We start from the raw sequence: 12507 nt of genomic DNA, 5'->3' as shown, positions 1-12507 counted from the left end.
TTGTACATATGCTAGGCAAGTGCTCTACCCCTGAGTTCCATCTCCAGTCCTGAAACAACTTCTAGTTCTATAGCAGTAGAAAATACTACTGACATCAATAAATTGACTATTTCAAAATAGCTAATAGTATTTTGATTGTCTTCAACACAAAAAATTATAAATGCCTGAAGTGACAATATACCAATTACCCTGATATGATTATTACACACTGTATACATGTATTGAAATGACACCCCATAAATACAATTACTTTCAATGAAAAAAATGCATTAAATTTTTGTTATCAATACCTGACACATGTTGCTGTGAATTACAAACATTAAGTCTCTGTTTTCTTCAATAATCTTACCATAAAGTAAACATAAGATTCTTTTAAAGCTTGGTATAGCTAACTTTTCATTAGTTGTAATGCTAGTATTTCATATCTCTTCTTTCTCCCATTTCCCTAAATATAAATAAAGTGAGGCCTCTGAACCTTGGTATTAAACATTTTGAGGTTGATTTTTTTTTTTTTTTTTTTTGCTGCAGAGGCTGTCCTGGGAATGTATGTTTGACATCCCTGGCTTCTATTCACTAGATACCAGTAGCATCCCAGGTTTCTACCAATGATACAAACAAAAAGCATTAAATATCTCCCAATAACTGCTGAAGCTCTAACCTGAGATACAAAAGCCTATTCTCAAACAATTTTACAATTATAACTTTAACACAATAGTCTTTAGTGTTTCCTATTTTCTTTCTTTACCAATAAATAAGTCTTGCCAAGCAAATGGACAGCTTCAAACTTCAACTTTTCACCATACTCGCCTAGAATTGGATTTTTTGGCTTTACTCTTTAGTCAAGCAGATCTTCTTTTCTTCTTGAGCTCAAAAGCCAGTAAGATACATCCTTGAAAACTACTTAAAAATTCCTATAGTACCCAAAATAATCCACACAATAATTCAACAAGCCTTTATTAAACGCCTAAGTGCTCAGCACTGTACTAGGCACTAGGGGGTGCAGCAATACAAACATGAAAGTCACTGATTCCTGCCCTCAAGGAGCTTACAATGTAATTTTGAAAATAAATACAAGTGTGAAACTACAATACAGTATTCTAGAAAATAATTACAGAGCAATATATTAGTAAGTGCATGGATCACAGTACAAACTCAAAACATAAATGCTGAGGCAGCACAGAATAAGGGAGGTCTCAGTGTGAAGTGAAGTCAAATTAGGAAGAGCTCATTCAGAAGATATAAAGGAAGCCTTTGAAGGGACTGATGAACATGAGCAGGGGCCAAAGATTAATGTAAGCAAAAAGAACAGCATGAGAAAGGCACAAAGGCAAGGGTTTTAAGACAACAGTAGAAGGCTACAGGAAGTTTAAATGTGGTGAATCAAGATGAACATGCTAGGGAATAATGAAGACTGAAGGCATTTAAGTATGGAGGGCAAGGTAATGAAGAACACCATTATGGTGTTCTGGAACCATTCTATACCATTATGGTGTAATGGAACATCACTGTTCTGACAGGAATTATCTGCTGGGTACTGAATAAACAATAAATCATTATGAAAATGGAGTTTGGAGGATCATTTTAGAAGATTTATACAAGATGGGAATTCTGAGGACCAGGAAATTGAAAAGAAAGAATTACAGTACCTGGGCCTTACATTATGTGGATCTTCATGGAAAGCCATAAAGGGATGGCAGAAATGTAAAAGATCATGATTCAAAGAGAACATCAACTAAAAATTGAGTCAACAGCAAGACTTTGGATAAAGAGATTGGAGAGCAAAAAATGATGAAAAGGTAATTCCAAAGTTGGGATAAAAAATAGGAAAGGTAATGAGTCACTTCAGGGCAAAGCAGTTAAGCAATGATGCCCATTTGAAAAGAAAATGGAGACTGGTTCAGAAGAGTGATGAGTTTTATTTTCAAATATCAAGTTGTACAGGTAACTGGAAAATTCCAAAAATTGTGAGATGGCATTCAGGGTGGAAAACAGGAAGCCACTCAAATATGCAAAGAAAACAAAAGAGAAAAATAGGGATATAGAAAAAGCAGTAAGACATTATTTTCAGTAGAACGGAGGAAAAATGAAGAGACTAACAAAGAAAAGCCAGATATTGAATAAAAACAATCTAAAAGGATCCCACAAATCAAAGGAGAAGATTATCCCTGAGGTGCAGGAGAGATTCAATAATATTAAAGATAAAGGAGACTAAAAAGGACAAGAACTATAAGAAAAAAAGTTAAAAAAAGCCTTTCTATTTATCCACTGGAGAGTCTAAGGACATTTCAATATGGTGAGTATGAAAGCTAATAAGGAGAAATTTTACTAATAAATCAAGGAGAAAATGGGTTAAAAAATGAATGATATCTGGAAAACCAGGGTTGAGAAGAGAAACAAAATGGTTGTTGGAAATGGGCAAAGAAGTTGAAGGTTCTTTACATTTCATGCTTTTGATAAACTTACAATTGTCATCCTAGCAATCTATCTCCCCAGCCTGGAACACTGAAGGTTTCATTTCCCTCCATAATTCTACTTTCCCTTAGGCAATTTGGAGAAATGTGTTTGAATCTAAGTTATTATTGTTTTATTTTCCTAGTTACTCTTTTAAAGATTTTATTTATATAATTTAGCTTTCAAGAACTAAAAAGCATCAAAAAAACCAACATTTAAAGAAAGTATAAACCAAAATGGTATTTTTCAACCAATTTTCCAGTTATTATAATGAATTTGTATTATACCAGTACCTATGCTGGCATTTACTCAGTACCTCTTATTACCAGGGATACATGTCTTTTAATGTTCAGCTTTCTCTGCCTCCTTAATTATCTATAAAATGGAGCATATAACAATAACTATCATAAGCAGGAGAAATGCTTAACATAGGGTTTGGCATAAAGTAAGTACTCAATAAATGCCAGCTATTATATGGAGACTTAGAACCAAGAGTAAAGCTAAGCAGTTTTGTAAGTGAATCAACTATTCTAGCACTGCTACCTTGCCTCATGGGGAAAGTCTTTGAAACCTAAGATACCTCTCCTTGGACTATGTTGGATGGCGAAAGAGTTATGGAAGAACCACCTTATCATGCCAGTTCCTAAAACTAGAAACTGAGGATGAAAGAAAGCACTGATGAATAATAGTTCATTTCAGATTAAGAGCATAAAAACAGAATCTGCAGATAAAGGAGCATAATATATGTAATTCAGAGTTAAAAGTTCAAAATGATGTTGTAGCTCAATGGTTGAGTGCTCACCTCACATGTGGAAGGCACTGGGTTTAATCCTCAGCACCACATAAAAATAAAGGTATTCTGTCCATCTACAACTAAAAAAAAATTTTTTAAAAAAATATTTGGTAAGAGAACTTGAGACAAAGAATGACTTTTACTTATGTCTTCAAAGAATCTAATCTTAAATCACTTGGCTATTTCTATATAATATGCTGAATCAGCATTTTTGGGAGGCCATACTGAGAAGTAAACCCAGGGTGCTTTTCCACTGAACCATACCCCTAGTGCTTTTCATTTTTTGAAAACAGGGTCTAAGTTGCTGAGGCTGTCTTTGAATCTGTGATTCTCCTGCCTCAGTGGGATTACAGGCATGCACCATCACACCAGGATGAATCAGCTTTGATAATTCTTTCAAGTGACAATCTTTTCTCAAATTCACCCCAGTTTAACATTCCTAGTTGCACTATTTTTTTTTTTCTCTGAATTTCTGCCAGATGCTTAGTAATTTTGAGGTTTAAGTAATCTGGCTACACACTACTCTGGGTACTGATATCTAAAGAAACATTGGCTAGTATACTTATAAACATTTTATTATGTTGCTCGGTTAAAAGAGCTTTGTTTTAGAATTGAAGGCAAGTGTGTTCCTAAAATATGTAAGAGGAGTGTATGGGTACATACATATGTGTGCACAAATGTGTATTTTCCTTCTAACATACCCATCCTATGCACACAAGGTAGCACTGATGCCATGCAGAATTAGTATCTTACAAAGGGTAAGGCACAACTGAAACAGAAAGCAAGGATCTAGACACAATCAGACTTGTTTCTGGTTTGTTGAAATTTAAAGTACAGGAATTAGGAATGGTCATCTATATGTTAAAAAAAAAAAAAAAAAGGAAAGAAAAAGAGAATAAGAAAATAGAATAAGAAGAGCTGGGCGTGGTGGTGCACCTGTAATCCCAGTAGCTCACAAGGCTGAGGCAGATCAGGAGTTCAAAGCCAGTCTCAGAAACTTAGCAAGGCCCTAAATAACTCAGCGAAACCCTGTCTCTAAATAAAATATTAAAAAAGGCTGGGGATGTGGCTTAGTGGCTAAGTGCCCTTGGGTTCAATCTCTAGTACCAAAAGAGAAGAAAAGAAAGGATAACAAAATGAACTGTTCTGAAGAAGTTAACCAAGCAAACTAGGATGACTGGTGATATGAAGTTACTGATGGTTTAATGAAATAAATGCAGATAATAATCTTCATGTTGTAGATACTCAAGGTGGGCTATAGGGAGGTAGAGAGGAATGTTATAGAGAAGAAATTTCTGATTGTTCCAAAGTTGTACATCTATGAGGTAAGGTTTTATGATTGGCTTTTTAATGTATCAATCATAAACCAACATGATTATTATCCTCTTTCAGGATTGTTACAGTGTGAAACTGCATTATTTCTCTTGGAGTTTTCATCAGAACGCATGTAACTGTCTTCTGAATAGACTTAATGTAATTAATAATTTCAAGTTTGAAGGTTAATTTTGAAAATCAAGTTATTCAATTCAAAGTCTGGTGAATAAAAGAAATAAAAGACAAAGACTAATAGAGGGTTTTCTTGTATGGTTTATTAAATGAGAATTCTAAGAATGTTCCAAATATTTAGAGGAATAGAACTCTTGGAATATAGTACTTAGAATAAGTAAACTACCTAGTTTAAAGGACATCCTATGTAGAATGCATCAAATTTGGCACGTTATTTTGTATCAGTCTCTTTACTTTACACAGTATCCCTTGGTTTACCAAAAGCCTGAAAGATGAAATACAATGCCTGGTGATGATAAATTTAATAGTGTCTTTATTGGTAGATTACAGACACGATTACTGATGGACAACATCAGAACTCAGAAGAACGAGGAATTGTGAGGTAAGGTATTTAACAAATTACCATTGTGGATATATAAGTTATACAAACAAATGGGAATTAACAGATGAGAAATGATAAATGAGGTGCCGAGGTCATATAAGGAGGTAGGTCCAGAGTAATGATAAGAATGACAGACAATCTATTCAGGGAGTTGGTGAAGATTGATAGGAACCTACGAGAGTGGCACTGTAATGGGCCAGAAGGGATGATGCCTATTCTTTCTTCAAGCATCAGCTGTCTCCTCTTTATCCTATGTGATGTCATAACTAAGAGAGTGCAAATACTTTTTGTATCAGGGTAGAGTGGGGAGGTGGAAGGAGAATCAGAAGTCACCAAGGTGTAACTATCCAAGCTCAAGAAAAGCCAGGCCGAGCCTCCACTCACCTCTTTCTCTGCATCACTCTCACAACCATCTAATGCGTCCACTTCCTTTGCTGACACAGGTACTGGGACTGGGGGTGGTGAAGGATACGTACAGATGCTCAATGATTTAGTGGAGTCAGTAAAGGTGATAAATGAAGAAAAATGCTGGAGTGCTGTTAAAAATATAGCATTTTGAGTTTGCATGGGAATATAGATTTTCATCAACTAGAAGGAACATTAGAATAAAAAAAAGAAACACATTGTCTGTAAAATTTCCCTAGAACTAGGATCTCAGAAAGCTAAATATAAATATAAATCTCACAAAGAGGCTGTTTTGGATGCTGCAGCAGTTTCTTGGATCAGATTAGCAGTACAAGGGCACCTTGAGGGGAATAAATGAGAGAAGGGGATCACAGGCCATGGGAAGCAGAGGAATTAGGAGTAGCAGCCTCTCTCAAAACTATAGTTACTCACCCAAAAGACAAAGTTTAGTGCCTCAAGCCATGACAAATAAATTGCTCTAATGCTATTTTAAATTTCTAAGATAGTATTAGGCTGTTGGAAGCTCTACTCCATTAGATATCACCAAAAACAATCAAGCTAATCAACCTGGGTGTCAAGGCACTGGGCCCAAACTACTGAAGAGCTATTCTATCTTTGATATCACTATAAATTCTGCTACTAAATGATGATGACGAACTTTCTGCCTTTTTTACTAAATGAAAGACCTCTCCACCAGTGTGTGGTTTGTCTAATGTTGAAAAATGTTCAAACTGTGACCGAAGCTTTTCCTAAACTCCTAAGGATTCAGATTTTTCTCCACTGTGGATTCTCTGATGTCGTATGAGACTTGACCTCTGAATAAAGGCTTTCCCACACTCACTGCATTGGTAGGGCTTCTCCCCTGTGTGGATTCTCAGATGTTGAATGAGGCCAGTGTTCCCATTAAAAGCTTTCCCACATTCTTTACATTTATAGGGTCTTTCTCCAGTGTGGATTCTCTGATGTTCAATAAGGCCTGACTTTTGACTGAAGGCCCTCCCACACTCACTGCATTTGTAGGGCTTCTCCCCAGTATGGCTTCTCTGATGGCCAATAAGATGTGAGCTCCGCCTGAAGGTTTTCCCACACTCATCACACTCATAGGGCTTCTCCCCAGTGTGGATTCTCTGATGTCCAATGAGGTGTGAGCTATGACTGAAAGCTTTCCCACATTCATTACATTCATAGGGTCTCTCCCCACTGTGGATTCTTTGATGTAGAATAAGACCTGCACTCTGACTGAAAGCCTTCCCACACTGATTACACTGATACGGCTTCTCCCCAGTGTGGATTCTCTGGTGCAGGATCAGTCCTGTGTTTTGACTGAAGGCTTTACCACACTCCTTACAGTGATAACGTTTTACTTTGTTGTGGATATCCTGATGGGAAAGAAGGGCGGACCTATAACTGAAGGCTTTACCACACACGTTACACTGATAGGGTTTCTCCCCAGTGTGGATTCTCCAGTGGCGAACAAGGCCTGAGCTCTGAGCAAAGCTCTTCCCACATTCATCACACTTATGTCGTCTCTCTTGTGTGGGATTTCCCTGCTGCCTCTCTAATTTGCCCAGGTCTTGGGCTTCTCCATGCTCAAGACCCCTGATAACATCCCCGTTGTATTTGGCAGCTGTCTCTCCATGTGGTTGTACTCCAGTAGATATTACCTGTTTTGAAGCTAATTCCTTGTTCTCATTCCTGGTCTCAACACCTGAAATAAAAGTATAATAAACATTAAGCCAATGTTATTTCCTATTCTCTAAGCTGGAAGAAAGGAATTGAAGATAGGAGAAAAGGAAAATATATATGGAATAATACAAGTAAATACAAAACTTTAGTCTTCAAAATGGCTTATAACAGGGGGAAGATGTGCAGGATCACACAGAAGTACCATAGGCCATTTGGGAAGGGGTGCCATAAACAAAAAAAAGAGGATTACTGATGGGGGACAGGAGTTGGGAAGGAATCAAGTAAGAAGTGGGAAGGAACATGGAACTACTAAAAGGTTTAATGAATGGCACAGAAATGGGCAAATGCCTCATTCATGAAAAGGAAGGTTTATGTGAGAATCTATGTCAGGATCCTACGAGAATTGGGAGGAAAAAAATACATGAACTAAGAGAGCACTAGTGAGATGTCAATTTCCAACTGGACCAAGACCCAGGTACAAACTATGAGGAATTTCTGTATTAGAGAAGAAAGGTTTAAGTTTTAAACCTCAAGGAGGCTTAATGTTGTATCCCTTTCTGATGAATCCTGAGTTTCAACTCAACTATATTTCCCAGAAAGCTCATAGATATCATGTATATAACAAACAAAAAAACTTAAATGATATTCATAAGCTCTCCTTACCCAGGGAGAACATATTTCTGTAATTCTCAGGCCTATTATCTCTACTCAGATCCTTCTGTGATGGATCAAGAAGCCACTCCTCTCGAATAAGGGACACAGCCATATCTTCAATCTTCTCCAAAGTCTGAAACAAAACAAGATCTTCATTTGGGGCATACAACTGTTTTACAGCCCAAGTCTAGAATGTAAAAGAGACCTACCAATGTATTAAATAATGGAAATGTACCGTGAAAAGGGATGTGAACAGCTGGGAAAAGGGAAATATGCTATATTCATTGTTAAATTTATTTATCACTGTGCAAAAGAATTTGGGTAAGTTCTTTTTAAATTTTTTTTTTTTTTAGTTGTAAATGGACATAATGCCTTTATTTTTTATTTATTTATTTGTGTGTGTGTGTGTGTGTGTGTGTGTGTGTGTGAGAGAGAGAGAGAGGTGCTGAAAACAAACCCAGTGCCTCACATGTGCTAGGCAAACACTCTACCATTGAGCCACAACCACAACCCTAGCCCAGGTAAGTTCTTGAATAGGTACTACTACAGACAGTCCAAATTTAGGGCAGATGCTAACCAGAGCTATGGGGATTTAGTGAGAAGGAACATGCAACATACCTGGAACCCTGCTGTGAGAAGTGTAGCTGTTACTTCCTTGTCTCTGGAACTTCCTTTTTGGGAAGAGGTAGGATTCTGGGAAGCAGACAGGGCTGAGGAGAAAGGAGTTATAAATGAGACCAGTCTTGTCCTATGGGTCTGGGAGCTGGTATTTAACCATTCCAAATTATTTGTATTTCAGCATATATGCATGCTGAAGATTTTGCATGTAGAATACTGATATCTTAGACCCTGGGCTCATACCTACAGTTGCCCAAAAAACACCTGCACTTTGATGTCCTTAAATGCAGCCTAAAGTCATGCTCAAAAATATAAAGTGGATCTCAGGGTGGTGGTACACACCTATAATTCAAACTACTTAGGAGGCTAATGCAGGAGGATCATAAGCTTGAGGCCAGCCCCAGCTCAGCAAGATCCTATCTCAAATAAAAAATAAAAAGGACTGGAATGTAGCTCAGTGGTAAAATGCCCCTTATTTCAAACCCTACTTCCTCCCCTGCAATTAAAAAAAGGAAAAAGCATACTGGTTTCCTAATAGAAATTCCCTTTCAATTCTTTCTCTATCACCCAAACTAATATCTTTGTGCTTGTGAATAGTACTCCATTAAGTCCTAACCTCCTAGCAAACTAAAAATGAAAAACAATCTATCTCTATTAACTCAATTACCTTTCTGAAATGTGTACCCTAGTTGCCAGTCTCTACTTCCACTGGATATGAGACCACTTATTACCAAATTAAACATAGGATGTGTCTTGAGTAATAGGCTTTTATTCTTCAGGTAAGAATTATACTAGTATTCGAGTTTCTATGCTTCTTTTGAAATATTAAAATTCATTTACATAAAATAAACAACTATAAACCACACATATGCAAAAATGTGGGCTGGGATGTAGCTCAGTGGCAAAGCGTCTGCCTTGCATTCACAAAGCCCTGGGTTCGACCCCCCAGTTCCCCCCCCCAAAAAAAGAACCCGACCAAAAAAAAAAAAAAATTAAATAAATAATAATTTAAAAAAACACCCTTAATGTGGGCTGAGGATGTGGCTCAAGCGGTAGCACGCTTGCCTAGCATGTGTGAGGCACTGGGTCCGATTCTCAGCACCACATAAAAATAAAATAAAGATGTTGTGTCCACCTAAAACTAAAAAATAAATAAATAAAAAATGTAATGCAGGGGAAAATGAGATTGAAACATATTATTCTTCAAGAAAGTAAGGAAATTCTTAAAAAATGACAGTGAAATGTCAAAAGGCTATAGGAGTCAGAATCATGAGGCCTACTCTGGCCAAATCTGAGATGATGCAAGCATCAATTGAAAGACTATAACAGAATATTTATGGGATAAATAAAAATTTATGAGTCTATGCTGATAACAAAAAAAGAAAATGCTCTCTTAAAATAAACAACAAATAAACGTAGAAGGAGTGACAGTTAAAAAAAAATCATAATTTTTCTAACCAGCTTAGTAATCACTCAGTAAAGAAGCATCAATGAATACCAAAACTAGTATTTTTTAAGAAGCAAAAGTTTGATGAGGATTAGGATTACACAAACTCAAACATACCTCTCCACAAATTAGTTACTAATGCAAAGGGAAAATCAGTAACTTTACAATGATTAACCTTGCAAGAATAACTTTAATTAAGTCATCAAAGACAACATCACCAATAGGACAAATTTATGTTGTACCCCTGAAAAGAATACAACATCACTTTTGAAGTGTTCTGGCCAAATATATACAACCTGAACCTAAACATGAGAAAAATATTACAAGAATCCAAATTGCAGCTGTGCTACAAAACATCTTATTTGTATTCTTCATAACTGTCAAGAGCATGAACGAGAAAGAAAGAATGAGAAACTATGTCAAATTAAAGGGTACTAAAGAAAATTGTATTTTTTTGTTTTGGTCTAGACTGGACAAAAAAAATTATTGGGGCAATTGGCAAAATATGAACTATGGACAAGATTAATATTACATCATTTTTACATTCCTACTGTGTTTAATTTATTGTAGTTATCTACAAAATGCACATGTTTGAGGAAATGCATATTTCAATATTCACAAGTGATGTATTATGATATGAGCAAAATCTCAAAAATATTTATGTTGTAAATACACTGGGGTAATAGAAATGTGTGACTACTTAAAAATCTCTAAATCCTTTAATTTGTACATAAGTTTACCACTAGGACTAACAGCCTGCATTTGAAATCTAGATAAATTTAAATTCAGATATTGAGCTGGTCTGTAAATAGTAGTTCTAGCTTCTGATTTTCTAGGAACTAGACAGGTCCCAAATGTGTCTTTTCATTCCTATGAAATCTCACTCCTCACCTCTGTCCTGTGATTTACACTGGGTTATCACAGGTTGGAGCTGAGTACTTGGAGGTTCTGGTGCAGATTCTGAAGGAACCACTTCCTCCCAGAGTACCCTATGTCCATGTGCACGAGCTGGTACCTAGAAACGATGGGACAGTTGGATTATAAGAAATCCCTTTGAGAAATGAAGTGAACAACATAAGAGGACCAACAGCCTATCTTCAGGGATACACACTTTGGGAAGAAACAGTAGGATTTCTTTTTTTTCCCTAGGGGTAGCAAAGAATACAATCATGTGAACTAGACTGAAAGAAAGGCATTTCTTCTCAGTCCTTAGGGAAAAGATTTTGCCCTCACTACTACACAGAACACCAATATTTTATGCTCCCAGGCAAGGGGAAGGAAAAAAAATAAAATAAAAGACAAACTACTATCTAAAGTAGTGCCATAAAGTGGCAAAAATCATTTTTGATGAGGAACTAGGGACGCCAAGTTCTGACTTCAGATCCATCTTTTAATTATTTGGGTATTCCTAAAAAGATAATTTAAGCTTCCTATCTTAAAATTTTCAGGTTCCCACCTGGCAAACAGGGACAGTACAGTTGTAGGGATGTTGTAATAATAAAGTATGGATTATACTCTTTACAAAAACAAACTACCCAGTTTCCAGGACTCCCACAATCACAGCATGTACAACTTCAACTTACTGGCCGTCCTAGTATATCAATCTGTCTTTCCAAATCCTCCAATAAGGTCACCACTTCTTCTCCATTTTCTAACTGATGTTCCTTAACTAGAGTCTGCAGTTCCTCAGGCAGGATAGTCAGGAACTGCTCCAGCACCAGCAGCTCCAGAATCTGTTCCTTGGTGTTCAAATCTGGCCTTAGCCACTGATGGCAAAGTGCCCGGAGCTGGATCAGAGCCTCTCGGGGTCCTAGAGTCTCCTGGTAGCACAATTGTCTGAAGCGCAGGCGGAATAGTTCTTGGCCAGGAGGGTTATTTTCATGCAGGCTAGATTCTGGGTCCCAATCATGATCTTCCTCTACCTTGACGATTACAAGGTCCTCTTCAGGAGTCTGGTCAGGTGGAGATGGGGCTGAAGAAAGCTTTCTTGATTCCGTAGCCATTTAGGGCCAGAAAAACTTGGGAAACTTGTTTTTACTACCTTCTTTTCCTTCTTAAGATAAGAACCTTCTGAGGGCCTCAAGAATACTTCTTCAGAAAGAGAAAATAAAAAATAGTGTTAAAGCAAGTTATGAGTCATAATGACTAAGACAGCTTAATAAGCTCCACCCGCAAGACACAGACTTAATGGCTCAACTATGTACATGTTCCAGCAATAACTCCTTACATTTCCTTAAGCTTCTGTCATGCCAAACCCACCCTGGAAATATCCCTTCCTTCTGCTTTCTCTGTATGGTCTTGGAGGATGGTTAAACAAAGCAGGAAACCATAGAGACTTGGACTAACTGAAATTCTGTGCTTAACTTCAGCTGATCCTTTAACCCTTGTTAGCATTCTTTATTTCACCAGTTACACTAAACTGTTTCTACATACTTTTTCAACCTTTCTCTCATTGATAAGACTAATTTCCATATAGCTCAAGAGGAAGAACTTTCCTTTTTTCCACCAAACATTTAGCATCAATGCCCATGCCCACCCAACTTCCCTCCTATCTCAAGACTAATC

The 12507-nt window shown here is 37.0% G+C and overlaps 1 protein-coding gene across 4 annotated transcripts in view; it reads right to left on the bottom strand.

The window, feature by feature from the left end:
- Positions 1-3268: 3268 nt before the first annotated feature.
- The window catches only part of ZKSCAN8 (zinc finger with KRAB and SCAN domains 8), a gene marked incomplete at its 5' end in the record, with an annotated part of 32560 nt that continues 23321 nt past the window's right edge, over positions 3269-12507 (bottom strand). For 2 of the 4 annotated variants that reach the window (XM_081295367.1, XM_081295368.1), the window contains one exon: positions 3269-6867. In XM_081295367.1, the coding sequence (XP_081151493.1) occupies positions 6287-6867 (581 nt within the window). In that variant the 3' untranslated portion in view covers positions 3269-6286. Of the gene's footprint in view, positions 7246-7886; positions 8011-8495; positions 8588-10833; positions 10958-11525; positions 12034-12507 lie in introns of all 4 variants that reach the window. The other 2 variants (XM_081295366.1, XM_081295369.1) reach the window with 2 other exon arrangements.

The sequence above is a fragment of the Spermophilus citellus genome (assembly GCF_964194105.1).
Source record: "Spermophilus citellus genome assembly, chromosome: 5".
In the NCBI taxonomy this organism is placed as follows: domain Eukaryota; kingdom Metazoa; phylum Chordata; class Mammalia; order Rodentia; family Sciuridae; genus Spermophilus; species Spermophilus citellus.
Note: the sequence above shows the minus strand (reverse complement) of the source record. Positions and strands in the feature narration are given on the sequence as shown.